The sequence below is a fragment of the Paramisgurnus dabryanus genome, chromosome 14 (genome assembly GCF_030506205.2).
Source record: "Paramisgurnus dabryanus chromosome 14, PD_genome_1.1, whole genome shotgun sequence".
NCBI lineage: Eukaryota > Metazoa > Chordata > Actinopteri > Cypriniformes > Cobitidae > Paramisgurnus > Paramisgurnus dabryanus.
This window is the reverse complement of record NC_133350.1, coordinates 24,726,088-24,754,013: the sequence shown is the minus strand read 5'-3', so window position 1 is coordinate 24,754,013 and position 27,926 is coordinate 24,726,088. Positions and strand designations below refer to the sequence as shown.

The 27,926-nt window shown below is 39.5% G+C and overlaps 1 protein-coding gene across 4 annotated transcripts in view; it reads left to right on the top strand.

Annotated features, from left to right (window-relative positions):
- srpk1b (SRSF protein kinase 1b) overlaps positions 1 to 27,926 on the top strand; it is a 64,771-nt gene that overhangs the window by 3,926 nt on the left and 32,919 nt on the right. The window contains exon 1 of one of the 4 annotated variants that reach the window (XM_065241725.2): positions 1,853 to 2,045. The exons of 1 other annotated variant lie outside the window; for it this stretch is intronic. In XM_065241725.2, the coding sequence (XP_065097797.1) occupies positions 1,975 to 2,045 (71 nt within the window). In that variant the 5' untranslated portion in view covers positions 1,853 to 1,974. Of the gene's footprint in view, positions 1 to 1,852; positions 2,046 to 21,653; positions 21,823 to 27,926 lie in introns of those variants that run through there. 2 more of the 4 variants (XM_065241727.2, XM_065241724.2) reach the window with 2 other exon arrangements.

The following is a 27,926-nucleotide window of genomic DNA, read 5'->3' as shown; positions in this document are numbered from 1 at the left end:
TTTCACCCATAGAAACTAGTGCCCCACCGATGAAGGATTTTGAAAGCCGATACCGATACAAATGTTTGTTGGTTTTAAAATCCGATATTCTTTCCAGAAACGCGCAACAAAACATTAACAGATTTCCCTAACATTAGTTATTTGTAGCTATTTATGAGTTTTAACTAAAATAATATGATAATGCATTTTAAAAAGAAACTTGTTTCTTCTCCTCTTGTGGACAAACTATACAACGGCAACACTCATGACATGGTTGAAGGCTGTTTTGTCCGTTTTTTTAATATCTATTCATCGGCCATTATAAATGCCGATACCGATAGTTTGGAAAATGTCTAATATCGGCCTGCCGATATATCGGTCGGGCTCTAGTAGAAACATTAATCTTCATTGAAAGTGCGTCATATTTGTAGTCGAAATGTATTTGGTTTATTTAGTATTTAGAATTTGGTGCTTATTTGACAGAGAAGAGGGGGGATTGGTAGTCTCACCCCCTCAACAAAGATATTTGACTTCCTGCTTTCAATGATTTGTATTTCTTCTGTCTCAGCGGCAACTGAGGAAATTATGCATTACCATTCAAAAACATGACTGGGGTTCTAACTATACAAAACTTAATGCAAATTAGTGAAGTGTCCCTTTAAGATATAAAAATGTTGGTTCACTGGCTCCAGTACAAGAGATGATCTTTGGGTCTCGCGGGTTTCTTGATTTGAGGCCTATGAAAACCAATAATTGTCTTACATTCAGACGTCCTACCATTTTTTCATCATTGGTGATGTAATGTGGGTGTTTTAAGTGAGATTTTATCTTCATGCAAATGAGAAGCAATTTGCTGTAAACTAGATAGACTTTTATTGTAATTGTAAGCAATTTTGCCTTCCTGTTTGACTTTGTGGTTCCGTTGCATTGCACAGAAAGTAATGCATTTTAAACAGCGACAGAAATCATGGACATTTCAAGGTTTGTGCCAGGCTCTAGGCTAACTTTTTGCACTGGTGCGCCTTTTCTTAGGTGCACCAGGACAAAGTTAGATGCACCCAAATTTTTTACTGCATCGCATTTAACACTGCATTTATACAAGTACCCATGATGGTTAAATGTACAGAATATTTTTTTTAAATTAACAGAATATACACGTATTTCGTAATTTTCTGGATGTCATTTCATTTTCCTAATATGTATAGCCTATTGCTTTTCTATGTTTGTTTAAATACTTTTTATTACAAAGCCTTGTTCGCATATTTTATTGTAGTTTTTATATTGTGTGCACCTTTGTGCTCATGTTAAGCGTTACATCCATTAAATCAGCAAAAAAGAAAATTCTGAAGAATAAGAGAACCAAAAAATAATGAAAACCAGTAAGAAAAACAGCATGAAGATAACTGAAGCTATAAAAACAGTTTGTTCCACGAGTTAAATGCTGAACGATCGCACATCTGCCCTGAAGTGATCTGTTACATAAGATACTTTTGTGACAGCCATCAAGCCTTATTTCCCTCATTCTTCCTCTTATGCATCCTGGTACACACTTTACTGTATTAAATGCCCAGGTGAAACATGACCTTTGAGGTCTGCCTGTGTCCTTGAAATACAACATGACAGTCGGACAGCACCATTGCCCAGTCTGTATGCAGGAACTTTGAGGGTCATGTGATCATCATCACATTTGTGTTACTCTCCATAAGCATCTGCTTATCTTATCATGCCCTCTCTTCGTACCGTGCATTTATGCCACACCACGTTTGGCAGGAGCAAGTTTTTACCCAATTATCACCCCTACTCTGCTCCTGTTTCCGATGCCCCTTCCCTCCCTCCCTCCTGTGCTGCCTTGTTTTCCGGCTCGCTAGTGTTAGATCAGTAGAGTTGAGACGGCCACTGAGCTGAGAGCAGGCTGACTCCGTGTAAAAGATAAAACAAGGCTGCGGTTCGACTCTGGCTCACGCCGAAGTGTTTTGCACGCTGTCCTCCTCTGCCATGTGGCTTCTGGACTGGATTGTTTCGCTCAACACAGCCGTGGTGAAACTCGCCAGCGGTCTGAGGTGCAAGTGAGTGCCACTGCATGCGTGCGTATGTGTGGAAAGTAAGGTGACATTGCTGATTTATTAATGTCTGATTCATTTTTAACTAGGCAGGTGATGTGTTTGGTCAGGGTCAGGTGTGCTGCAGCTCCGATGGAACCCTTTGGATGTGTTTTGGGTGTGTGAAGCCACTGTTAGTTAGGGCTGCAGGACAAAGATAGATTTGTTGATCCCCTTTGTGTCATTGTCATGCTTGCAAACTGTGTCAACCACCCGTTTTTGTCAAGCATCCTCTAAAAGTGGGATTTAGACTAATGTACGATGTGTTTGCTGAGTTGTGAAGTTGCGTCCCCAGGTGTAGTCACTCATCTATAGCTGTGTGCAACTCTCAGCGCAGTGCTGGAAAATGAAACGGCTGTTATTGCATTTCTGGCTGCAGAGGGATTTTTTTTCTAGCAGTGAGGATGGCTATTATGTAAGCTATATCCTCCACAACTGCAGCACTGGGGGTCCGGGGGACTGCAGTGTGTGTGGTTATCTGCATAGGTTCTGTTAAAATAAATCGGGTCACAGTGTTGTGGGGAGCTGAGCAGCATGGGGCTGCAGCACTGGCCTGTTTAGCAGGGCGCTTTGTGTTTTGAGTTAGTTGGTTAGTTTTTAAATATGCTTCTGACAAGACCAAAGTCATCTTCGTCATTCTTACTAATACTGTTATTATTGTAATTTATACAATATAAACACAGTATATATACATATGCAGTGAGGATATAAGGAAATAAGTATTTGAACACCCTGCTATTTTGCAAGTTCTCCCACTTAGATATCATGGAGGGGTCTGAAATTGTAATCGTAGGTGCATGTCCACTCTGAGAGACATAATCTAAAAAAATCCAGAAATCACAATGTATGATTTTTTAAACTATTTATTTGTATGATACAGCTGCAAATAAGTATTTGAACACCTGTCTATGAGCTAGAATTCTGACCCTCAAAGACCTGTTAGTCTGCCTTTAAAATGTCCACCTTCACTCCATTTATTATCCTAAATTGTTTGAGGTCGTTAGCTGCATAAAGACACCTGTCCACCCCATACAATCAGTAAGAATCCAACTACTAACATGGCCAAGACCAAAGAGCTGTCCAAAGACACTAGAGACAAAATTGTACACCTCCAAAAGGCTGGAAAGGGCTACGGGGAAATTAGCCAAGCAGCTTGGTGAAAAAAGGTCCATTGTTGGAGCAATCATTAGAAAATGGAAGAAGCTAAACATGACTGTCAATCTCCCTCGGACTGGGGCTCCATGCAAGATCTCACCTCGTGGGGTCTCAATGATCCTAAGAAAGCTGAGAAATCAGCCCAGAACTACACGGGAGGAGCTGGTCAATGACCTGAAAAGAGCTGGGACCACCGTTTCCAAGGTTACTGTTGGTAATACACTAAGACGTCATGGTTTGAAATCATAAATGGCACGGAAGGTTCCCCTGCTTAAACCAGGACATGTTCGGACCCATCTTAAGTTTGCCAATTACCAATTGGATGATTCGTAGGAGTAATGGAAGAAAGTAATGTTGTCAGATGAGACCAAAATAGATCTTTTTGGTCATAATACCACTAAATGTGTGTGGAGGAAGAAGAATGATGAGTACCATACCAAGAACACCATCTCTACTGTGAAGCATGGGGGTGGTGGCATCATGCTTTTGGGGTGTTTTTCTGCACATGGGACAGGGCGACTGTACTGTTTTAAGGAGAGGATGACTGTGACCATGTATTGCGAGATTTTGGGGAACAACCTCCTTCCCTCAGTTAGAGCATTGAAGATGGGTCGAGGCTGGGTCTTCCAACATGACAATGACCCGAAGCACACAGCCAGGATAACAAAGGAGTGGCTCTGTAAGAAGCATATCAAGGTCTCCAGATTAAACCCAATAGAGACTCTTTGGAGGGAGCTCAAACTCTGTGTTTCTAAGCGACAGGTCAGAAACCTGACTGATCTAGAGAAGATCTGTGTGGAGGAGTGGGTGCAACCCTGGTGAAAACCTACAGGAAACGTTTGACCTCTGCAAACAAAGGCTACTGTACCAAATAATAACATTGATTTTCTCAGGTGTTCAAATACTTCTTTGCAGCTGTTTCATACAAATAAATAGTTAAAAAATACATACATTGTGATTTCTGAATTTTTTTTTTAGATTATGTCTCTCACAGTGGACATGCACCTACGATGACAATTTCAGACCCCTCCATGATTTCTAAGTGGGAGAACTTGCAAAATAGCAGGGTTTTAAAATACTTATTTTCCTCTAATAATGCTATTTTTGTAGCAAGACTATTGTTATTCCTCATGCCTTGTTTTTAGGTATGGTTGGGTTAGGTAGTTTTCAGGGAGATAAAATGCCTTCCATTTAGCCTTTTTAATTTGAACTTGAACGTCACATAAATGAGGATAGCATGGAAGATAATACTAAAATGTAGATGAAAATAAAAGATGATCAGAGAGGTAAAGGCCGAAGTATGGTTCACTTTTACACGTACCTGAAGGACCGCGTACAGTGCGCCTGACGCAGTTTTTGTATTAAGAAGAGTGCTCCCGTACTGTACGCACACCGCCAGATTTTGTTGAAAATCGTTTTATCTGTATTGGCTAGAGAGACGGGCTTGTAATTCGAGAGTTGCCGGTTCAAGTCTCGTGGCTGGCGGTTGCAACTTTGGTGCCCTTGAGAAGGCACCTTACCCTCACCTTACCCTAATTGCTCCATGTGTGTTGGGATAGCTGCCCGTTGTTCCGGGTGCGTGTGTGTTCACGACTTGCAGTGTGTGTGTTCATTACTCACTGGGATGGGTTAAATGCAGAAATAACATTTCGAGGATGCATTGCATACTTGACAAGCCTGTCACTTTACTTTTTCACTTCACATTGTACACGTAGGTCGCACAGGTGTATACAGGAGAATGCAGTATTTAGCCCATTGCATTTTGTCACAATGCACATGTGTTGAACGTTTGTGTACACGTACGAGTCAAATAAACTACTTTGCAAGGCTGGGCGTTTGACCTTGCTGGAAATGTTTGAGTACAAGTAAAAAATAGACTATACTCTGGGGCTTAAGGAGGCGAGGGTGTGTCTGTGCTGCAGCAGGGTGTTTGTTCCGCTTTCTGTCAGCAGCTCTTCAGGTAAACATATGCATTAAACTCCTGTCTTACAATAAAAGAAACATTTCAGTTTTATCATCCACCAGATAGAATACTTAATGCATTAAGAAAATAATAGAAAAATGCATTAACAAGATTTTACACTGGATAAAATACTCAATAGGTAAAGGTATCATATATTAAATTCAGTTTGAGAGGTTATTTTTAAAGTGCCCATCTTATGACTGCTTTTCCACAAGTTATATAGGTGTACGAGTTCCATAAAGCATGTTTCAAAAGTTGTTTTCTCGAAATAGCTTGTAGGAAAAGATTGTTACCCATCTCTAGTAGCCTCTGTTTCAGGGCAGTTCAGATTGTGCCGTTTTGAGCTAGTCTCTCATATTTATGAGCTGCTGCTCCTTTGATCACGCCCCACTACTAACGTCATGTGCCCGTGCGCGTGCTCAGTGGTACCGTGAGCAGTGCAGACCATACGGTGTTATTATTTTATATATTATTTTTATTATTAATGGTTTATGTTGCCAACAGACAAATCATACAGAAAAGTATCACTAATAAGTACACTACAGGAGAAGAAACTCATGACACACAATGATTCCAGAGTAAATTGTGATGTTACGTTAGCAGTCACAACAATAAACTCGTTTTCCCTGGACAATGCTAACATATTCCCATTATAAAACATTTTCAAACGCATTATTTTCGCAAATTACATAAATTAAGACCCGACGGGGGATGTATACTGCTTGTGGACCGCGTGCTAATTGCTAGAAGCTAGCGGGAGGTCCGCACCGTAAAGTTATAAGAGGCTCGGGGGTTAGCCTCGTCAGAAAAGCCGGGGTGGTAAGGCCCGGTCTCGGTGTGTCAAACTCAATATGACACACAAAGATTCCAGCGTAAATTGTGATGTAGCAGTCTGAACAATACACTCGTTCTCCCTGGACAATACTAAAATTTCCCGTTATAAACATTTTCAAGCGCATTATTTTCGCAAATTACAGAAATTAAGACCCGACGGGGGATGTATATTGCTTGTGGACCGCGTGCTAATTGCTAGAAGCTAGCGGGAGGTCCGGACCGTGTATATATCTATGCGGACCGTAAAGTTATTAGAGGCTCGCCTCGTCAGAAAAGCCGGGGCGTACGGTCTCAGTTAGTTTGGCAAAAAACTTTTAGCTCTAGCATCATAAATGTAGTATTTTGTGACAGAAGATGACAACATGCAAAATATAACGTGACTTCTTACCTTTTGTGATGAAACAACGCGATCGCGAATCGAATCCAGTCTGTTTCAGATGTGTGAATGATCCATGAAAGTCCAATAAAATACATCCAATTACCATTTTTGTCCACAAATGCTTATAATCCGTGAAATATAGATACATAGTCTGTTGTTTAAATCAGATTTCGCATGAAGGTCTTATCGCCTACAATCTGAGGACTGTTTGATCGTAACACACTGTATATAAGATTACTCCGGGTTCCAATAACCACGCGTTAAAACTTTGTTTTTAAAAGTAGGTGGGAGTATAATCCATAATATCCAAATAGCGCTGTTATTTCCGTGAGACATGATAACAGCACAGAGCGTCTCATTCAAGTGACTGCTCTATGCTCTCTAGCTACCTGGTGGGTGGAGACCTGCGAGTGGGGTGGTGGGCGGGAAAATTCAAACTGAATGTGACGAAACGGTTTGTTACGTCACAACGGAGCTGAGTTTTAACTGGCGCAATCTGAGACTCAAGGCAGAGGACATTCAGAAACCTGTATCTCACTCAAAACAGCATGGATGGATTTTTTTCCAAGTTTGTATGCGTGTGGGAGCATCAGAGACCCAAAATAACACCCCAAAACCCAGAAAAAGTGAGTTTTTCATAATACGGGCACTTTAAATTTTGCATGCATGTATCAGTTTTAAACAAGATTAAAACCCACCAAATAGCCTACCATCGTTGCAGTATTTTACAAATGTATTTTATTACAGCACCTTATATCTACAGGAGAACTAAGTAGTGTTTTTGTATCAACAGCATTTTTTGTGTTTCAGCTATAAAACTTGTAATATAAACCAATGCACTTCTTTGAGCCAAAATGGCGGCCTCTGTAGGTTTAAATTAGGTTTACATGTTGGTTTTGTAATGTAATGAAAATATTTAGTTTTTCCAATGACAGTTTTTTGGGGCCCTTCACACAGGATGGTTCAGTTCTTGCAGTCATTGAGGAACAGATTTTTTTTTTTCAAACACAAGAACGTGTGCTGTAGTTACCAAATGCATGTGTCCTACAAAACACATTATCAGAGACTGTTTTCCTGTCATCATCATGCCCTATGATAACCTCTCTCTCTATCCCTCTTTCTCTCTCTCTGTTTTGCATTTTTTTTTCTGGTTGGCACGTATTGCATAACGGAACAGGTTTAATCTATAAGGGCTCTGGATGTGCAGAGTATACTGCAGCTCGCAAGCACGAGTAAGTTCACAGCATCAGTCCTGATGGGACGCCTTCACATTCATATTCTTTAACAGAAGCTTTGCTTTTTTGGTGTGCTGCAGAGAGGGCATTGACAGTACGCTCCACTGTCTCTAGTTTTGCGTTGCAGTATGAAATTATGCTGTATCATTATTTTCTTATAATGTTAAGAAGTCAAGGAATCACAATTAGGGATGGGTACCGAAACCCGGTATTAAACTGGCCCCGGGGCTAAATTATGAAAGACCGTAGTATCAGTAAGATCTGACGCTATCGGTTCTGCTTTCGGTCCTGGAGAAAAAAATAAAAATAAATGTACTATGTATTCTTGCTTAATAATGTTTTCGTGCACATTTTATCTCACCAAACATTTCTAATTTGCGATTAAGACGTTTGTCTGTGAGATCTGCGAGATCTCTCATGCGCGCCGCGGAGGCTGGCTGTCTGTCAAACACAACCACAACAACGAGCGCGGCGCACGCACACGCATAACAGCACGAAAACTACCGCTTAATACAAAGAGTGACGATGACGGATAGAGCAAAACATTCAAAAGTGTGGTTATACTTCACTAGAGTTGATGCAGACAACGCTCGTTGTCATACAGGTAAGTGCAACAAGATGTTTGCATGTAAGGGCGGAAACACAAACAATCTGTCAAAGCATCTTTCAAAAGTGTATTACGTGCAGAAAGAAGCTGTGTCCCAATTCAAGGGCTGCGACCTTCTAAGCATACAACCTTAAAAGGGGAGCACTCTGTCTTTCAAGGTGGCAGCCTCAGAAGTCCGCGAAGAGAACTGAAATGAGACAGTCTAACCCTCGGAGGACCTATAATTTGCGTCACCTGTTGCACGCGCCCACCGCGCCTGTCAGCAGGACACAGCGGAGACGTTTCTGACTTATTTAAATAAACATGGAATCAAAAAAATATTCATTTATTTTAGAAAATATGACACGTTGATGTAGATTAAACTATTCAACAGTATATAAAATTAATCAACCTTAGAAATACGCAACATAAACAGAATAATATTAACACAAGTCACAGCCTCAAGTCGCGCTGCTGTGACGCAATCGGTCTTAAAATACGTCCTTAGAAGGTCGCAGCCTGAAAAATTCAACCATCATCTCTGGTGGTTGCCGCATCAACGTCAGGCATGTATGCTAAAATCATGTTGAATCAACATTGTTCACGTCATTTAAAATAAATGTACAATCTCCCTAATTGGTTTGCTTACCTTACGTTGAAATTCTGTTGATTTCTTTTGGGAGAAATGCTGAACGTTATGCATTCAACATATTTTCTACTTCTTTTTAAAATCCCAAATAAAGAAAAATCAGCATGTAAACATTTATTTAGCTTAAATATCCTATTTAGAGTATTTTTTCTGCAGCTTTCACGCTGGTGCATTAATAAATATATGTATAATATTTAGAAATGATATCCAGAAATTAATTTGTAATAATGAAATGCAGATACATAATTAACTTAATCATGTGAACATAGGTTCGTGATCAAATGTTAACATTGGCCAAAGTACCGATAAGAATACCGTTAAAGCACCGGACCGTTAAGCAGTACCGGTAAGAGTAGTAATACCGTTAAAACCTTAACGATACCCATCCCTAATCACAATCATGGTTCACAATTTAAATGTGTTCAGTGGCAAACCCTATATGCACTTTACTATAAGTGGTGTTAGCTGGTTAATGAACTATGATCGCTTATCTGCCTGTTAAACAGGCCACAATGTAAAGGATGAAAGCATCTGCCAAATGCGTAAATGTAAATGAAAGTTTATCTAAAGAAAGACTTCAAGCCTTGGCCTTTTTTAATTGATGCTGTTGCATTTGTGTGCATTGCAATGATGTGCAATGAGAAATAAAAGATGAAGAAAAGAACACTAGTAATTCACATTTTTTTCATATTAATCAATGTGCCGTGACAACTAACGTGCATTAGATGTATTAATTTATACCACTTTATTACTTTGATATTAAAGAGGGTGTCACATCACAGTTTTGTGAGTGTAGATTAGCGCTTGTTGTTTGTCGTTTCTACAATCACAAATGCAGACATGGTTTTATGTTTTTGTATCCTTGCCTTACCAATCTGTTACGTCCTGCTCAAGCCGCACTGGCAAATTGTTGATTGATCAGCTTGGCCATCTGCATTTTATGGATCAGATTCAGCTTGTATTGATAAGGTAGTAAAGAAGATATTAACTCCTGTCCTTGCATTGGGAGCTGATCTTCCAGATATGGCAAGGTGCGTCATATTTTCGACTGACAATAGAGCTATTCAGGCCAATCAGCGAACTGTTTAGCTGGCCAATTGGAGCACACCTTGCCTGTCAGAATGATGAGCCTTAAGGCTGAGGTATACCTTTTTTCCCCGTCCGGCTCGCGCGCAGCGTCCGCACAGCTTTCCAAGTTTACTCCCCGCGGCTACACGCGGACGGCCGCGTTCGACACTATACGCAATACAAATGTTTTTTTATTCCAATTATTACTCTTAACAGGCCGTCAGGGCAGCACTGATTTGGCGACATTTACTGTACATTAAAACATTAGGATAGCAGGGTTCCCGCGGGGTCTTAAAAAGTCTTAAAAAGTCTGAAATTTAGAAAGTTAAATTTAAGGCCATAAAAAGTCTTAAAAATGGCCAGATTTTCACCCTAGGTCTTAAATTTAATTAACCCAAGTCTTAAATTTCTTACCTCCATTTATTCCCGAAAAGGTTGTCCGAAAAAAAATAAAATGGTAAATTAAAATGCTGTAGAACTAATCAGTGACGGAGGAAGAATGTATTTGATGGGTGGGCCTCTAAAAAGAAAAGTTCTGCACTTTGAGTGTCACTGAATGTCTCTTCAATCCAGTTTTTAATCATTATTTTTTAAAGAGAATACAAATGTAGGCTATTATAATCCACGCAATTCATGCCATAAGCTATATTTCAGATGTTGTGATCCGACTGTATACTGTAGGTTTGGCGAGAAAAATCTTTTCTGTGTTAATTTAACCAACTAGCCCGTGGCTTACCAGAGCATTTGCAAGGTTCTGAAACAGAGGACCCAGAAGCGAAAAAATCAACACTGCTTTATTAAAAATCAACTTAAACAGTCAGGCCGTCAAGTCCCGCGCCATCAACAATGAGTCAACTTTAGTGTTACACAGTTTTCATATGCAGCCTACAAATGCGACCTCTGGAGGCTACAGCCTTCGGATTTAGAAACGGCCTTGTTTGCAACACACAACAAACCACGAACAGCCTTTTTATAGTAAATTTCCTTTTCATTTCATTATTGTGTAATTAGAGAGGGGAATAAATGCGATGGCGGTATAATGCATATTTATGCACATAACGTATGGGTGGAGAAAGTGTAAAACATGTTAACAAGCCACATATCAGCAGCTGACCATACTGATCTTCCCATATTAGTGGATTTTATTTGTCAAACAAAAAATAAAAAAAAATAAAGATATAATAAAAATATAATGTTTTGAGAATTTCTGAGATCATTGTGCCGCTTTGGTCTTAAATTTCACTCATAATGGTCTTAAAAAGGTCTTAAAAAGTCTTAAATTTGACTTGGTGAAACCTGCAGGAACCCTGGATAGGTGTAGAAAAGTAACCGATCCACCATGCAAACACAGTTTAAAACAAACAACAAGACAACAAAGAACAGGAATCAAACATTATGGTAACAAACATGCTCCACAGCTTTCTGGTCTTGGAAGAAGTAAAGGTTAAAGAAGAAAAACGATTGTGTGTGTGCGCAAATGCTGTCTATTTCCTTTGTATAATTGTTTGTAGTGGAGTGTCCGGTTTAAATATTTTCACGCACATGTGCTGTTGTACGTGGACTGTACGCGCACTGTCCGCGCAGTCTCAAATTTTGGGCTGCACGCGGCTCCTGATGACGAAAATGACGTCATGCGGACGGCGCACATACATGGACGTTCCTAGTATACTTTCGGTTTTAGGTAGGGCATGGAGAAGCAACAATAATTTATGTGGAAATGTGGAAAATGTCTCTTGAACCATAAAACATGCGAACACAGTGTATTACACCAAATGCACAAAATAACGTTGTTTTAGCATTGAAATGAACCGTACATTGAAATGCAGTTGTCAGGAACAGGTAATATAACTGAGAAGGTAATATAAAACATTAGCAATGCATTAAACTTTATGTAGAAATATTCATTATATAATATGAAATACACCGTGTAAAACAAGTACATCACTGAGTTCATCTCGTTCTACTAAAATGAGCGAGCTGACAAGACAGATTTGTGAAAACCAGAAGCCAGCTACAACTCTCTCACAGCTCTGTACCTGCAAATGGAGAAGCTCTCCAGTCATCACAAATCTCTTCAACAGCTCACTGATTTGGTCACTTCTGAGAAAGGTCAACAGTAAAGGGTCATTCACACTGAAAGCAATTTGAAGAGACCAGAAGAAACTATTTTCAATGAGCTTTGACACATGACAATAATATTGAGTTTATTATGCAGTTAGTGAAGCTCATGTGAAGATCACCTTTAGTGCAGTTGACTGTATAGACCAGGGGTTCTCAAAGTTTACATTCAAAGGTCCAAATCTGAATTCTCATCATTTTCATAGGTCCGGAAAAACTTTATGTAAATCATTTGTTTATGTAACAAATCAACACACATAGTTTGGGAAAAACATAAGTGTATTTTGCATTTAAAGTAAAAAATTTTTTTAAAACATAAACACAAGAAATATGCCAAAAGTAACCAGGTGCAAAATACAGAGCAACCTAATTAGAGAAATGGCACAGTATGTTCTCCATCAGATGCATAAACCGTGGCAAAAAAGGTGTGGTTGGTAGGCAGAGACACTGACCAAAATTAGGGGTGCACCTATAAATTGGCTGATGATGCTTGCTATGCTTCTCAATGAAGTACGGTGAACTGCCGCTACATCCAAAAGCCAGGGGGCGCTCTCGGGCAGAAACTTAATATGCGCTGCAGACGAAGAACCAGAAACACGCAGCTCCAGGAAATGTCTTAAGGATATATTTATATTGCTGTTCTTCAAACCTTTTCAGGTATTTTCATGATAATAAAGAATATGTATAATGATTATGTTTGATGAGTGTTGCTTTTTCAAATGCATGTTTTAAATGAATTAAACCAACAGTGATTTCAGATTGATAAGGACTTACTGATCAAAAGCCGTAGTATATGAAGTAGCTGTTTATAATATCTGGGTGTGAGGCTACAGCGTCATACAGGAAATTTTTAAATAACTCGTTTTATTTTCGGACCGGGAATATTCTTAAATCTAAAAAGAAAAAGAAAACTAAACGAATGGTTTACAAGTTTAATATGCATTTGTAAAGTAGCAAATGCACACATTTAATCAATCACATAGAAATTAATGCACTTGTAATATGAATTGGATGCGGGTCCGGATCAAGTTCCCGTCGGGTCCGGATCCGGACCGGAGTCCGGACTTTGAGAACCCCTTGTATAGATGCTGGTTGATTATGTGTCACCCCATTCCAAACGACCCCAAATAATAGTTGTGCTTGACTTCATGTGGCGCTGTGCTGCCTGATCGGTTTATGACTTTAAATAACCTCACAAGAGATTTAAAAGCATATTACAAAGCTATAGAATTGCTCTTTTGTTACTTTAATGTCATGTGCCAATCTGATTTCGCAGCGCCACATTAATTCAAACGCACTTACAATTGCAATGAACTCCATTGTGCTCACTCTGGTAAGGAAGCTTGCATATCTTTTGGACTTTATTCAAAGCAATCGCATCATAATGATGTTAACGTACTTGGGTCCAGATCAAAAAGTTTAGTGTAAGTGCAGCCAAGCAAGGGAAAGTGTGGAGAGGGAATTATCGCACACGGGTACGATTGGGTACAATTAAGTACAATGTGAGGACGCCCTCAACCTAGCTGTCACCCTTATAAGCACTATATTTTAAAGGGACACTTCACCGATTTGCATTAAGCTTTGTATAGTTAGAACCCCAGACATGTTTTTGAATGGGCATGCATAATTTTCTCACTTGCCACTGAGACAGAAGAAATACAGATTTCAGTGTTGCCCTTCCTTCTTTCAATGATGTAAAAATCATCATTTTGCATCATTGAAAGAAGGAAGTCCAATATCTTTGTTGAGGGGGTGAGACTACAAACACCCCTTTTCTCGGTCAAATAGGCACCAAATTCTAAATGTATGTTACATTTCGACTACAAATATGACATACTTTCAATTAAGATGAATGTTTCTATGGGTGAAATGCTCCTTTAAGTTGTGCTAGCAGGCATGCTAGCCACTACACCACAGTATCTCCATGCCAATTCTTTCTTAAAATAAGACATTTGTAAAAGTAATCTGATCTTGGTTAAATTAGGGATGCCATAATTCTCAATATAATATTGAACTGTTTTGTACAACCTCCACGTGCAATACACGCATGTTGTGGATTGCGTTTTTTTGTTTTATGTGTCCAAATCCGTCCGTTTTATTATTCCCTGCACATCTGTTCTTGTGTCTGCAAATCCACGTGCCTCCTCGCAAGTAAATATCAAGTCACTATGGGCTACAAGCGGCCAATTATGCATGCAAAGCTGGGGTCAGATTTCACACATGCTCTACCATGGCGAGCGCAGAAGAGAGGAACCAATGCAAGGCTGCTCCGCCATCTTTTAAATCTGTAGTGTGGGTTAATTATTTGAGCAAGTAAATTATCACATACAAAGTCAATGCAAATAGGTGTGAATTTGCGTGGGACGATTCAAATGATGCGATCGCTAGGGATGGGCACGAGTACTCGATTGCTCGAGTACTCGAACGTGGCATCGATGATCGATCACGAAAACGATGATCATGTGGGTTTATTTATTTATTTATTGTGGATATGGCGGCATTTGGGTGTCTGGTTAGCGTTACGAGCGCATGTGGTAGTAAAGACTGGGTCTGGAGATGCGTGTTTGACATCGTGTCGAGCTACGCAGACCGACGTATGACATCAGTAGCATTACCATGCGTGATTCAAAAACAAACAGATTCCGCGCGACCGCGCATCAGCAACCCGCCGGTCTGCGTAATGCGCGGCAGCCCGCGAGCCCGCGAAGCCGGTCACACCTCACATCACTGAGGCACTATGGTTTAAAAGGATGCCGTGATCTTCGGAAATACAGTCAGTCAGTTGCAAAATGTACAGCGCCGTCAAAAGTTCAATGGGTTATCATCTCATATTTAAACATCAAATGTCAAGAGATACCAGAGAGCCATACGAGCATTTACATTACATCTTGACTGAGGTAAGAGGACGACACGACACAGCTAAATGCTAAAATGCTAGCAAAACACTTAAAGCTGCTTAATGTTATGAAGCTTGTGCTTTGACTGGACGTGTTTAAAAGTGCGCTGTTTATGATGCACATCCACAAAGGGAGTTAAACTTTCTTTTTTTTAGATAACTTAGTTGAAAACTTAGTTGAAGTCTTGCATTTATGCAGATAGATGCACGTTGTACATTTATGTTGTATAAAGGCTTAATATTATGCAGAGCGCTTCGGTTTGTGTTTGTTAACCCTTTAGTTTCATTCCATCACGCAGCTTTTCCTGTTAGAGGTTTCTGTTAAAAACATTTAATTCATTAAAACTCCAGTATGTGTTCATTGTTATGTCATATTTTCTTAGAAATTAAGTTTTATTTGAGTGTTTTTCATAAAAATATTTTCATTTTCACCATGACGTGTACGCCCCGCCCCTTTGATTGCCCCGCCCCCAGTTAATCGAGTAATCGTTCTTCAGACCTATGGATTAATCGAAATGAAAAAATGACATAAATGCACATCCCTAGCGATCGCGTGCTATTTGCCTCGTGTTCCCACAACTTGAAAAGTTTAAACTTAATTTGAAAATTCACATGACACAAAGTTAAATCCAAAGTTTTATTTAAAACGGCCAATTAATGTGTTCAAGTTCATGTATGTTTATTTTCCAAATTGATTAAATGTATATTTTTTACATTTACGTCAAACAAAGAAAATTGCAATTAAAACCGTTTTGTTCTTCTTAACCATTTGCTGTTTCTGTTGCCTAAGCATAAAATAATGTTAAACACTTTAATGGCTAAATCCAAACAGTACTGAGGAACGTATTGAACTGTGGACTAACTGTATTGTTGCATCCTTAGATTAAATAAGATTTTATGATTCACAAATGTGTCAAAGCTCCTTGTTACTTGATTTGGCTCTTATATAAGATGTTTATAGGCACAGGAGAAACAAAATATGAGAACCTTTTGAATTACTTATTTAAATGTATAAATGCATATATTAGCAGTATGAAAGATGTGTTATTTGCATAACGATACTTTATGCAAGACACATGACAGAGTGTTTTAATGCCCCGTCAATCATAGAAACCCTAACTTGCATCGGTTGGCAAAGGATTCGTGGTTGCTAGGTAACATCAGACCATTAAGTGCATGGTATGTGATGACGTCCCACTGTGGGACCAGAAGCATCTTTCTTTATAAGAGTTATGAATGCTGCAAATGTTTCTGCTGTTTATGTTTGCATAATTGTATAAGGCTTTTTCATCTCAGAGTGTTAGATCAGTGTAGGGTTGCCCTCCTCTGTGATTATTTGTGACTCATTGAGTGTCTGATGTTTTTCCTTGTATTTTCTTATAATAGTGCCTATCATCATTTTCCACCTACATGTCTCCATCTTCTGCAAAGCCCTTGATGGCTTTGTTTTTAAATTACAGGGTGAACAGAGGTGTATCATGCTCTTGTTGTAATGTACCTTACATGTACCTTTGCTCCTATTTATGCTTATCTTTTCTGCTGTGACTATGTTCCACAGTCAATTTAGCCAGGCGTGAGTAGTAGTTTTTTTAATGTATGTGATCAGGTGGTGGTTAAGAAGATCTAGTATTTAGGCTCCAAAACTGAGATTCTTTGAATCAAAAAGTGCTAAGGGAAGACAGATTGGGTACCAGGACATTGCTGGTGAAAATTAGGCACCGTTAATGTTTCCCACTTTGGAAAGGGATAACTGATGTCTACCATTTGGCTAAATTAATGGTCTAGTTATTATCAGCTACAATGTTTTTTTAAAACAAATGTGTTATTCTAAAATTCAAGCATTCTTAACTCTTTCACCGCCAGCGTTTAAAAAAAAAAAGTTGCCAGCCAGCGCCAGCGTTTTTCATGATTTTCACCAAAGTTTAATGCCTTCCAGAAAATGTTCTTCTTTAAATATATAAACATACAATATACCAAATGAAAGAACAGACCCTCTGCTTTCAAACAAAAAAAAAACGTTTCATCCTACCTTCAGTGGTTCTTTTGTAATCAGCTTTTGAATATGGGTAGGTTTCTGCAAAACACCACATTTTGAGCAAAAAGCAGAGATAATTTAATTTTTGTGACGGACTTTTCATTGAGATCCCATTCAGAGCGATCTTTAAAACAGACACGGACATGCAGCCGCTTGCCATAGGGCAATACTTCCGGGTTTAAAAAGTTGCGGAAAGACGGAAAATCTCGTCATTGGCGGGGATAGGCTTGTTGCGATAGTCGGTGAAACGGTGATTACCGGTGCTTCAGCCTCTCACCGGTTAGATCACTTGCCCACCGCGACACCGTCTTTCACCGTCGTTTTGATATTTTTTGTAATTAAATCATTTAGTTTCGTTAGAGAGGGCAAAAACTTACAACTGAATGTGTCTTCTGTCTGAATCCAGCGGAGCTGAACGCGCGTCACAGAGCAGCGGCTGCGGGTGTCAGATTTTATTTATTCCTGTCAGACTGCGGCAAACAGATGATGGCAGAAGCCGCGTGCTTACTCGTTTTTGTTATAGTATACATATGATGTTTAATATAAGCGAGATCATTTTGTTGTTGTGTTTTTCATTAAGAATAATAATAAACCCATCATTCAAACAGCGCTTTATGGAGGAATAGCCGGTTGCACTGCTTGGGACTGGCGGGTTTCTGTCAGAAGTATCTCCGCACATTGAGTCAAGCACTTAAACCAGCTGTTGCACTCGCATTTGCACGCATATTCATACGCGATTTAACGCAGTGTACGCAAGCGCTTTATTATAACAGTTGCATCTAATTCAAAAGTGAAAGTAAAATGCGCACGTCTGTATGTGAATTTATGAGCCCCTCCCACCCGGTGAAACCGATATAACCGGGTTTGTCACGCGCTGATTAACCGGTGGGAAAATTCTGTCACCGCAACAACCCTTGGCGGGGAAGCGTTTTCTCTTAATTGACGAGATATCTCGTCAATGGCGGTGAAAGAGTTAAAGGTCAAATGTGTAATTTGTTATTAAATCCCTCTAATATTCCAAATTAATATTGACAAAACAACTTTTTATAGCAACTTTAGGATAAAGTTAGCCAATTGCTAACGATCCGTTCTGGACCTGACGATGATGAGCTGTGCTGCCTCCTAAAGTTTAAATTCTTTTCATTTGACATAGCATCTTAAAACCCGACGCTTGAGCGTAAAATGTTGCAAAAGGCCCATTGTACTTTAGCATAGGTCCTACACTGTAGTCTCTAGGCTATGCGTCAGTTTTCATTCATACTTCCGCAATGTTGTCCGTGTTTGTGTAATTACACATTTAGACCACTAGTAGAGATTATCCATAGGTGTAACTCACAGTAGCAGTGCAGAAGCAGCATCTTGTCCAGTTAACCCACAATAGAAGAAGCAGCAGCTTGTTATGAATGTTATCTGAGAAGACCAGCTGTGATGAAGGTAAATGGACAGAGACTATTGTTGCAGCTCAAATTATCACTCCTCAGCTTGGCCCATCTTTGTTTTACTATCATTAGCCTCTTTCACACAGTAATTCTGGTAAATTACCATGAATTTACCAGTAAATACACAAATATGCGGTTCACACACACAGTGACATTCCGTCTTTTTACCAGTAAGAGATCATTCACACATCGGTATCAAATATTCAAATATTTTTTTGATTTGTCGGGAGTGGTTCTAGCAGACTAGTCACAGCACTTGGGGGGCATGCACACCAAAGCTTTTACACCCGCGGCCAGTGTATATTTTCAGTTGTTTCCAATGGAAGCGTGGATTTTTCAAAAATGCCAGCACCTAGCGTTTTTTCCGCACTGAAACCCGCCACTTTTTCCGTGCTCAGCGCCAACAGTTGAAAGATATTCAACTTTGGGTGAAAAGCTCAGCTTGTCAATGTTAGTTCGCACATGGCCATCCAATGACAGTGGAGGAGGGGCTGGACAAATATCACAACAACCAACCGGCGCATTGTACAATGACTGATAAACAAAGCAGAGAAGTATCACAGCAACCAAAGCGTTTAGCTGAAGAAAGCTGGCTCTCAGCTGAAAATACAGCTGGCATTCGGCATCCTCCAGGCGTTTTCAGCCTTGTTTAAAAGCTTTGGTGTGCGCAAGCCATTACAGGTGCGCGTAAGGCTACGCAGAGCTATGCACAGCCTACACATAGGCTACAATGTAGCTATTGCGTAGGTCTAGGGCTGTGACGGTGGCAAATTTTTACCACCGCGGTGGAACCATCCACAACAACCGCCGGTGTTGCGGTGGTGGGGTCCATGGGGGGGTTAGGGTGGTTTAAATGGTGAAAGAAAATAAAGTTTCACTAAATGCGCTTCCTGATGCGCGCGACTTTAACCTGGTAAAATTTTTATTTCACAACAAAAGACAAACGTGATGTGTATGTATCACTGTCACTGGAGACCAAAAGAAACTAAAGCAGACGCACAACACAGTGACATGGCTAAACTCCAACGTGCTGAGTTATGCTAAAATCCACCAGTTTAGTGGAAACGCCATACATGGTAATGTAGCGGAGATTTGTGTATTAACATAAAACAATGTATAAATTTGTATCTTAGGCTTTAAATTACTGTACAACTTTTGTTATTATTATTTCACGTGTAAAAAAAACTGCAATTTTTACTTATTATTTTGTTTAATCATTCACCTGATATGTGACGTCACACAACCGCCGGTGGCACTTCACCACTGCGGTGGCATTGCACCACCGCGGTGGTGCGGTGGTCATGACAACCGTCCCACCCCTACGTAGGTCCTATGCGGAACGTTCCAACATGTCCATTTAGCTCGCATTTACATAGAAAAGCGATACAAAAGCGCATTAGCCTTTAGTGGCTTTGCTAAACAAGCTCGCAGTCCGCCACTCAAAGGAATATTCCATTTTCATAAAAGAAAAATCCAGATAATTTACTCACCACAATGTCATCCAAAATGTTGATGTCTTTCTTTGTTCAGTCGAGATGAAATTATGTTTTTTGAGGAAAACATTGCAGGATTTTTCTCATTTTAATGGACTTTAATAGACACCAACAATTAACACTTAATTCAACACTTAACAGTTTTTTTCAACGGAGTTTCAAAGGACTATAAACGATCCCAAACGAGGCATAAGGGTCTTATCTAGCAAAACGATTGTCATTTTTGACAAGAAAAATAACAAATATACACTTTTAAAGCAGAACTTTTGGTTTAGGTCCGGTCCAGCGCGACCTAACGTAAATGCGTAGTGACGTAGGGAGGTCACGTGTTACATATATAAAACGCACATTTGCGGACCATTTTAAACAATAAACTGACACAAAGACATTAATTAGTATCAATTGACATACAACAACGTAGGAACGGTTCCCTTTCTCAACACTTGTAAACACTGGGGCGGAGTTTCGCGTTCGTCCTCTGTGACCTCTTGACGTGATGACGTATTGCGTCGGGTCACGATAGCTCATGACGACCGGATCTAAACGAGAAGTTGTGCTTTAAGAGTGGATATTTGTTATTTTTCTTGTCAAAAATGACAATCGTTTTGCTAGATAAGACCCTTATGCCTCGTTTGGGATCGTTTAGAGTCCTTTGAAACTCCGTTGAAAAAAACTGTTAAGTGTTGAGTTAAGTGTTAAGTGGTGGTGTCTATTAAAGTCCATTAAAATGAGAAAAATCCTGCAATGTTTTCCTCAAAAAACATAATTTCTTCTCGACTGATCAAAGAAAGACATCAACATTTTGGATGACATGGTTGTGAGTAAATTACCTGGATTTTTCTTTTAAGAAAATGGAATATTCCTTTAATGTCCGTTTGGGAACTGGGATGTGAAGTATGTTGCACAGGTAAAACAAGCCTACTGTTAACTACTGTTGCACTGTACAGGAAATTATGTACCCAAATGATTCGGTCAGAATATGTAGGGTTACACCACTACTAAAGACTGAAGTAAAATATGTGCATGACGCCAATTGTATCACAGATTTGCATTTATGTAGTTAATACAGACACAACAAGGAAACATTCTCAAAAACATGCACTTTGAAACCCTTCTTTCAAAGTTTGCGTTTTCAAAAACTCAAATTGGCATTGTCGTGTCAACAAACAGCCAAATCCCATAACATTTTCAACCGTAAATGGGAATTTACCCCTCAGTAGAAAGTGTACATCCATATAAATGTTAAATTGGATTCTTTAATTTCAGGTTACGCTCTGTCAAGTAGCCCTCATGTTGTTGTGTGTGTCTCAAAGGGCTGCAAATATATAAGAGTAATTGATTGTGTTGAGTGCTCTTACATAGTCTCCCTTTCCCTCTCTCATGCTTTCTCTACGGTGATTCAGGGCTACTTACCTGCTATTACTAATAAGGTTGTAATAAAGCTTGTTTAGATTGCAGGGTGCATTTACCCCGCTGGGATACAAATCTGATGAGCAAGAGTCCATAGCTTGCCTTCCTGTGAACCGTTTGCTTTTTTCTACTGTAATTAGAGAGAGAGAGGGCGAATGGGTTAAGAGATTGTACAAAGCCAGAATGTACCAAAGAGATGAAGAGGCGGCTGTGTTTTTTTACCTGCAATGCAGTGCTGGCTTCCCACAGCCAATCAGAGCGTGTGCCACAGAATAAAGGGGTGGGCTTTTGTTGCTGACGGCAGTGGAGGGTGAGAGATACAGAGAGAGAAAGTGAGTGGATGGCTTCAGCTTTTAAGCATTCAGCCTCAGTGTGCATCTGTGTGCACTGAGGTGGCCCTCTGGTACATGGCTCTGTCTCTGGCCTGCCAACCTGTGTCACCTTCATTAGCACTGTCTCTCATGGGCATCCGAGCATCCTGCAGGTAAGAAAAAAACTTGCATGGTTGCATTCATCCTCTGTATCTCTATGGAGTATGCATGTGCTGTGCCATGTGTGTAAACGCTTGGACTTGTAAATAAGTGCACATTGTGAGGCTTTGAAACGTACTACGTGAGAATCACATTTATGGTTCAATTACAAATATTTTTGTTTGATTTTAAACTCTGTTATTATGTTGTAATCTGTCTGCATGTAAAGTGTTTTCCAAACCAAATTCATGACTTTTTACTGTAAAATTAAACCGTGTTGCACCTATGTCTGCCACCTTGACTTGTCAAACTCATTTCGGCCATGCAAGTACGTCCTTGAAGATACCAGTTCTCCTTGAATTTTTCAAGTGTAATTCAGCCTTTCACAGAGCCTGGCTTTGATAAATTTGGCAATAGGAGAGATGCAAACAGCTAGGGAGAAGTATTGAATGCATGCTGATCTGCTAGCGCTTGTACATCTCTCCCTTCATCTGAATTTGCAGTCCCCACATGCGCTGTTTAATTGTTTGACACGCACTTAAGCCACGCAATAACGAATGCGACAGAGGTACTGTTGGAAGTTGCCAAGTACCTGTATTGTGGATGACATCCATGCAGTTTAAGGTTATCTGAGGCAAACCACAGGTGGGAGAGAAGTCCCACATTGCAGTTTTTGTATTAAATAAAATCGACCTTTTTTGTCTACGGGCTGCATTACTGCAATGCAGTCTGCACGCCAATAGAAACAATAGTTGCACTGAGATGGTTTATAGCTGGACATTTCTTCTTGTTGTTGTTTTGATGCACGCGTGAGTCCTCTGACACAAGACAACAGAATGTCAGATGTGTTGTGGTTGCTGTGTGTGTGGGTTGAAAAACTTCTGAAGGCTGAGCTCTGTATTAAGATTGAATTTAACCCTCTGTGCGACAGACCTTTTTCGCCCTCCTACTCACGATGCAAACACTAAGGCACAGACGCACACAGCCCTCATGTTTTTCTCTCGCCGAATGTATTAGAGAGGATGGCTCGCGTCAAGTTGAATAGTCCAGGCTTGTTGCTAAGGATTGACGCTTTTAATAGAATCCACCCTCTTGCTGAAAAACAACTTAATAGAGGAAATTATAGAGATTTGATTGAGAGACTGAATCAGGATGGAAAATCTCTGACTGTACCTTACCTGTGACTCAGTTCACAATTGAGAAGCATTAGAGTTCAATGATCTTCATTGAGGTAAAACTTGCAAAGTGAAATCCAGTGACTTGTCTGTTCCTGCATAAGAGCTCAATGTCTTTGTAAACATTTGTATCTGCTGTGCAAAAGTCATGGGTTCAATAACCAGGGATCATACCAGTTATAAAAATTTTGAGACTGAATGCACTGCAAGTCACTTTGGGTAAAAGTGTCGAATGTAAATTGTTACCATGTACCACAAAACCAGTCATAAGATCATGTTTCATGAAGATATTTTGTAAATCTCCTACCGTAAATATATCAAAAAGTAGTTATTATTTGTAATATGTGTTGCTAAGGAATTTTTTGGACAACTTTACAGGCGATCTTCTCAATATTTAGATATTTTGCATCCTCAGTTTCTAGATTTTCAAATAGTTGTATCTCTGCCAAATAAAGTCATATTCTAACAAATTATACAACAATAACAATTGAGGTTATTTTTTGTTTATTCAGCTTTCAGGTAATGTATATACCTTAATTTAAAAAAAAACAGACTTTTATGTTTTGTGGTCCAGGGTCACAAATATTTTGCAAGAAGAAAAAAAACCTGTTTTTTTTTATTAATATTAGGGGATTCACGATTCTTCTAATCCTCGATTCGATTACATTTCCGATTCCAAGGCCACGATTCGATTCTCAATTTTTACTTTTTTTTTTTGAAAGCTCAAAAAATGCTATGCCATTTTTGGACTAGACTTTTATGAAATATAATATCTGACCTTAAACCTGGAGATGCCCTGCAATGTTAGTCGTGCTACCAGTGGAAAAATATGGTACACCCACATACCTGATAAAACGTAACTTCCTGTCGGAGAACATTCCTGTCAGTACTTTGCACCTTAAAAAACATTCTTTTATTACCGTCAGAAGAGATTGTAAGACTATACCCCAATAAGTCATGTTTAAATCCTGTTTTCATAAGTTGTTCTAAAACTTAAACAGATCTCCATTCAAAGAAACAACCGTTCCTGTCACAAACTCTGTTCTTGATGTTTTTTGTTTTCCATGTAAAGAGCAGCTTGCGTGGTGTCTCCTGCAGCTGCCATGCTATCTTTTGACTGGCTGTAGCTAGCTAAGGTTTACTCGCAGCACTCAACACGGGTTTTTCTCCGCTTTGCAAGCCGACCGGACATGACATGGGGGCGTGGCTGCATCAACGATTCCATTTTTTTAATTCGAAGTTTGAGGTTGTGACTTAATTTCGATCGTTTTAAAATCGAAATCGTGACACCCATAATTAATATGGTTAATGGTATTAGGCAAAATCCATCTCATTGCTATAATACTGTAATGAATTTCATCCTGTCTGGACACAATGATGTGATCTTGACAGCTTTTGTCATTTTTGTAAAACATGTATCAGATGGTCAGTGGGTGTCTGCTGTCTGAGGCTAAAACAATACCCTGTAGACATGAGATTAAGCAGAATTTAAGTGGTATGTTTAGACCTAAAGTAAATTATATCCACCTCCTACAGATCTTCTGTTGTTTTCTGCCAGCCTGTGTAAACAAGCAGATAAATTGTTTCTCACCTTATTATTTTGTACTTGTTCATAGAGTTTATTGGAAGATAATGATTTTCTAATGATTTTATTAGGACTTATTGAAGAATCAATGTGTATCTGAATTTAGACCCTGAGCGTTTCCAAGATGCTCTACCCTGGTTTTTGTTTACCAGTGAATGTTGTCAAGACTTGTCACCAACTTATTTAGACCCGCATAAATCCACCTCCTGCATTCCAAACAGGACTGCATGAAATGTCCAAACTGCGACTCGGATGTATATCTCAAATATTCAGCCCAGAGCACAGTCACTGCAGAGAGTTCAGACTGTCCTCTCTGACCATCCAATATTAACTAAACAACCTTGGTCAAGACAATGGTCAGAATGGAAGACAATCCAAGGGATCTCAGTTTAACTTATTGAAGAAGTTACATTTTCCGAATGTCCTTTTTACTATATTTAAATTAACATAACATTCCAGCAGTCATTAAAGGGCCTTTTTACACCTGGTTACTTCTCTTATTACTTCTCTGAGACTTGTTAAAACCGTTTACATTCGACCACATAAATGAGTCTTGGCTAAACGGATATTAAAGCTCACATAACACACCACTGTTCGGCGTGTCGTGTGTTTGCTTGTGTTTTCAAAATATGTGTTTTTGTTGCATTATGTGAACCATTTGCATCAAGTGTTTTGTCAAAATAAGTGCCTGCTGCACACGCGTCAAAACAGTTTATGATAAAAGAGACACTCACGTTCACAAAATACACCCAAGACAAATACGTAACAGTAAACTTGGATTACACGTGATGGGACGATTACCGGTTTCACGATTAACCGTGATAAAATGTCCTGACGGTTAGTATTATCGTTTAAAATTTTATTTTCATTACAACCGTGTTTGATTACCATGATTTTGAAAACTCGCGGTAAATCCTGTCCAGCCAGAATCAGTTTTTTTTACATAGTTTTTTGCACCAGAAGGCATGACGGAAGGCAGTGACAGTGCTCTGTAGATTTTTTTGGCATCCAAGATGACAAATCTGAGGTGTGGTTGTATTTTGGCTATTACAAGAGCCCTGATGGCAGTTTAATCGAGGATGGGCACCCTGTCTGCAGATCTTGCAAGAGAAATGATGCTGCAAAAATACATAAAGTCTGTTAAGTCATCTTCGTGACAACCACCCACATATAGACAATGCAAGGTAATTTAACTTTTACCTCAAAACCAAAACTAACTTGGGCAAATAATTGGACAAAAAATATTGATTAGAGATTAAATATTTCATTATCTCACTTGTAATTAACGCAAAGCTTCCACGAAGAAAAGTTTACAGCAAGTGGCTTTCGGCCATGACGAACGAACATGTTCAATTAAGGGTGACATTTAAGGGATAATGTATTGTATTCCTTCACAGTAAACTTATTACACAGATTTTTTTTTTACCACAGGAATAATTTCAGGGGCATGAATATTACATGCCGAACACATGAAATAACCATCCACACAACATGACGGGCTACATACATGTTGTAACAAACTTCGCATCGTCCAGCCTCGAAAAAAGAAGTCACCAGCCGCCACTGTAACACGCTGTTTTTGCTCATCTCATGTTAATCTTGAGTACCAGTATAGTAGGATTACATTCTTCATATCTCCAAAGAGTCTTTAGTTTTATCAGATTTATAAAAGACAGATCAGCTTTAGCGAATGTTTCCAGAAAACCCTGAACCCCCTTGGGGTGTGCCGCAGGAGGAGCGAGTCACGGACAACAACACTGGATAACTTTTGATTTATGTTTGTGTCTTTAACATCATATGCACTTAAGCGCCGATCTCCAATATAACACAGAAATCTTACTTATCGCATGCAACCCCTTCCCCCGGTTGGGACTTTTCAACGATATCCAGCATTAAACAAACACACACGCAAAACTCTGATGCTAAATTTAATTTCCAAGTAATACTGAAAACTTTGATTTGATTTTTCAGGAGTTTTAATTAGGGTTGGAATTTAACTCTGCAGGACGGTGGCACTTCATGACCAGGATTCTTCACCCTGCTTTACATGGATGTTGTTGTCATGTTTCTACTGTAGCCCTAAACCAGGGGTACCCAAAGTGTCCTGCAGAGTTTAGCGCCAGCTTGCCTCAACAGAACTGACTGGAAGTTTCTAGTATGCTTAGCAAGTACTTAATCTGTTGCGGCAGGTGTATTTGATTAGGATTGGAGCTAATCTCTGCAGGACACCTGCCCTCTAGGATCGAGCTTGGGCACCCTACAAAATCTGTTTTTTTGTTTGGCTACTCTGTCTAATACCTTCATCGTTATTTTGAGTTTTCAGTGCTTATCTGTCTGGGTTGCTTAACTATCACAAGGTTGTGTGTGCATTAGCGTCTATGGTCAGCAAACACATGTTAGAAATTAGGGATGTCCCGATCAGGTTTTTTTGCCTCGGAGTCATTTGATTTTGAGTATCTGCCGATACCGAGTCCCGATCCGATACTTCTATAATACATTAAAAAAAAGAATAAAGAAGAGCGAAAAAACAGAACCAGTCCAGGATGTTCCTTATGTCATGCCGCACGCATTGCTGTTTCTGTGTGGAGTCAAAAGAGTCTAACTCTGTGCCAGCGCATATACAGATGTGTTAAAAAATAATGAATATATAGTATATATGTTCAGGGGTTAAATTGGGGTTTGTTTTGTGGGGAGGCTCTGTTGGGAGGGAGGGTTCGAGGGGTAACATGTTTAATCCTGATGACAGCAAAGCCACTGGGTGTGTTTCAATGACATTTTGTATCTCTGATAGGATTTTATAAGTTTCAGTTTAGTGCTGTGCCACAGGTTGACCCAAACTTTAAAACCTGAACTTTAAATTATGCAAATCTATGAGTCTGACACCCTAAATGCATTTGGTGCACATGTCATTATGCACAATTGATCAAACTTTGAATGAAGTTATAAGACTTAACCTCCTTGACTCATTCTAGGCATAAGATAGGCTACCCAAAAAGACTCAGTTAACAAGAAAAACAACATACTGATTCAGCAATATATCTTATAAATTAGCCATAGAGATTCCCTAAGCTGGTCAGCAGTTAGTTATAAAATACCTATAGTTAGGTCGTGATTCATTTGTATAATCAAAATACATTATTTTATTAAACTATACAATAAGTTGTATCCAGTTATCTAGTTAACATTTTGTAATGAGATGAGTGACATGGCTATACATACTTTAATACTCACGAGGTTCTGAGTGAGACGCGGAACTGCGTCTGAGCACATGTTGACAATAACGTTCAACGCGTCGTTTAAATGAGCGGTAAAAACGCGGTTTTGTCGTGGGTTCCTTGCACGCACGAGTGTGAAGCCT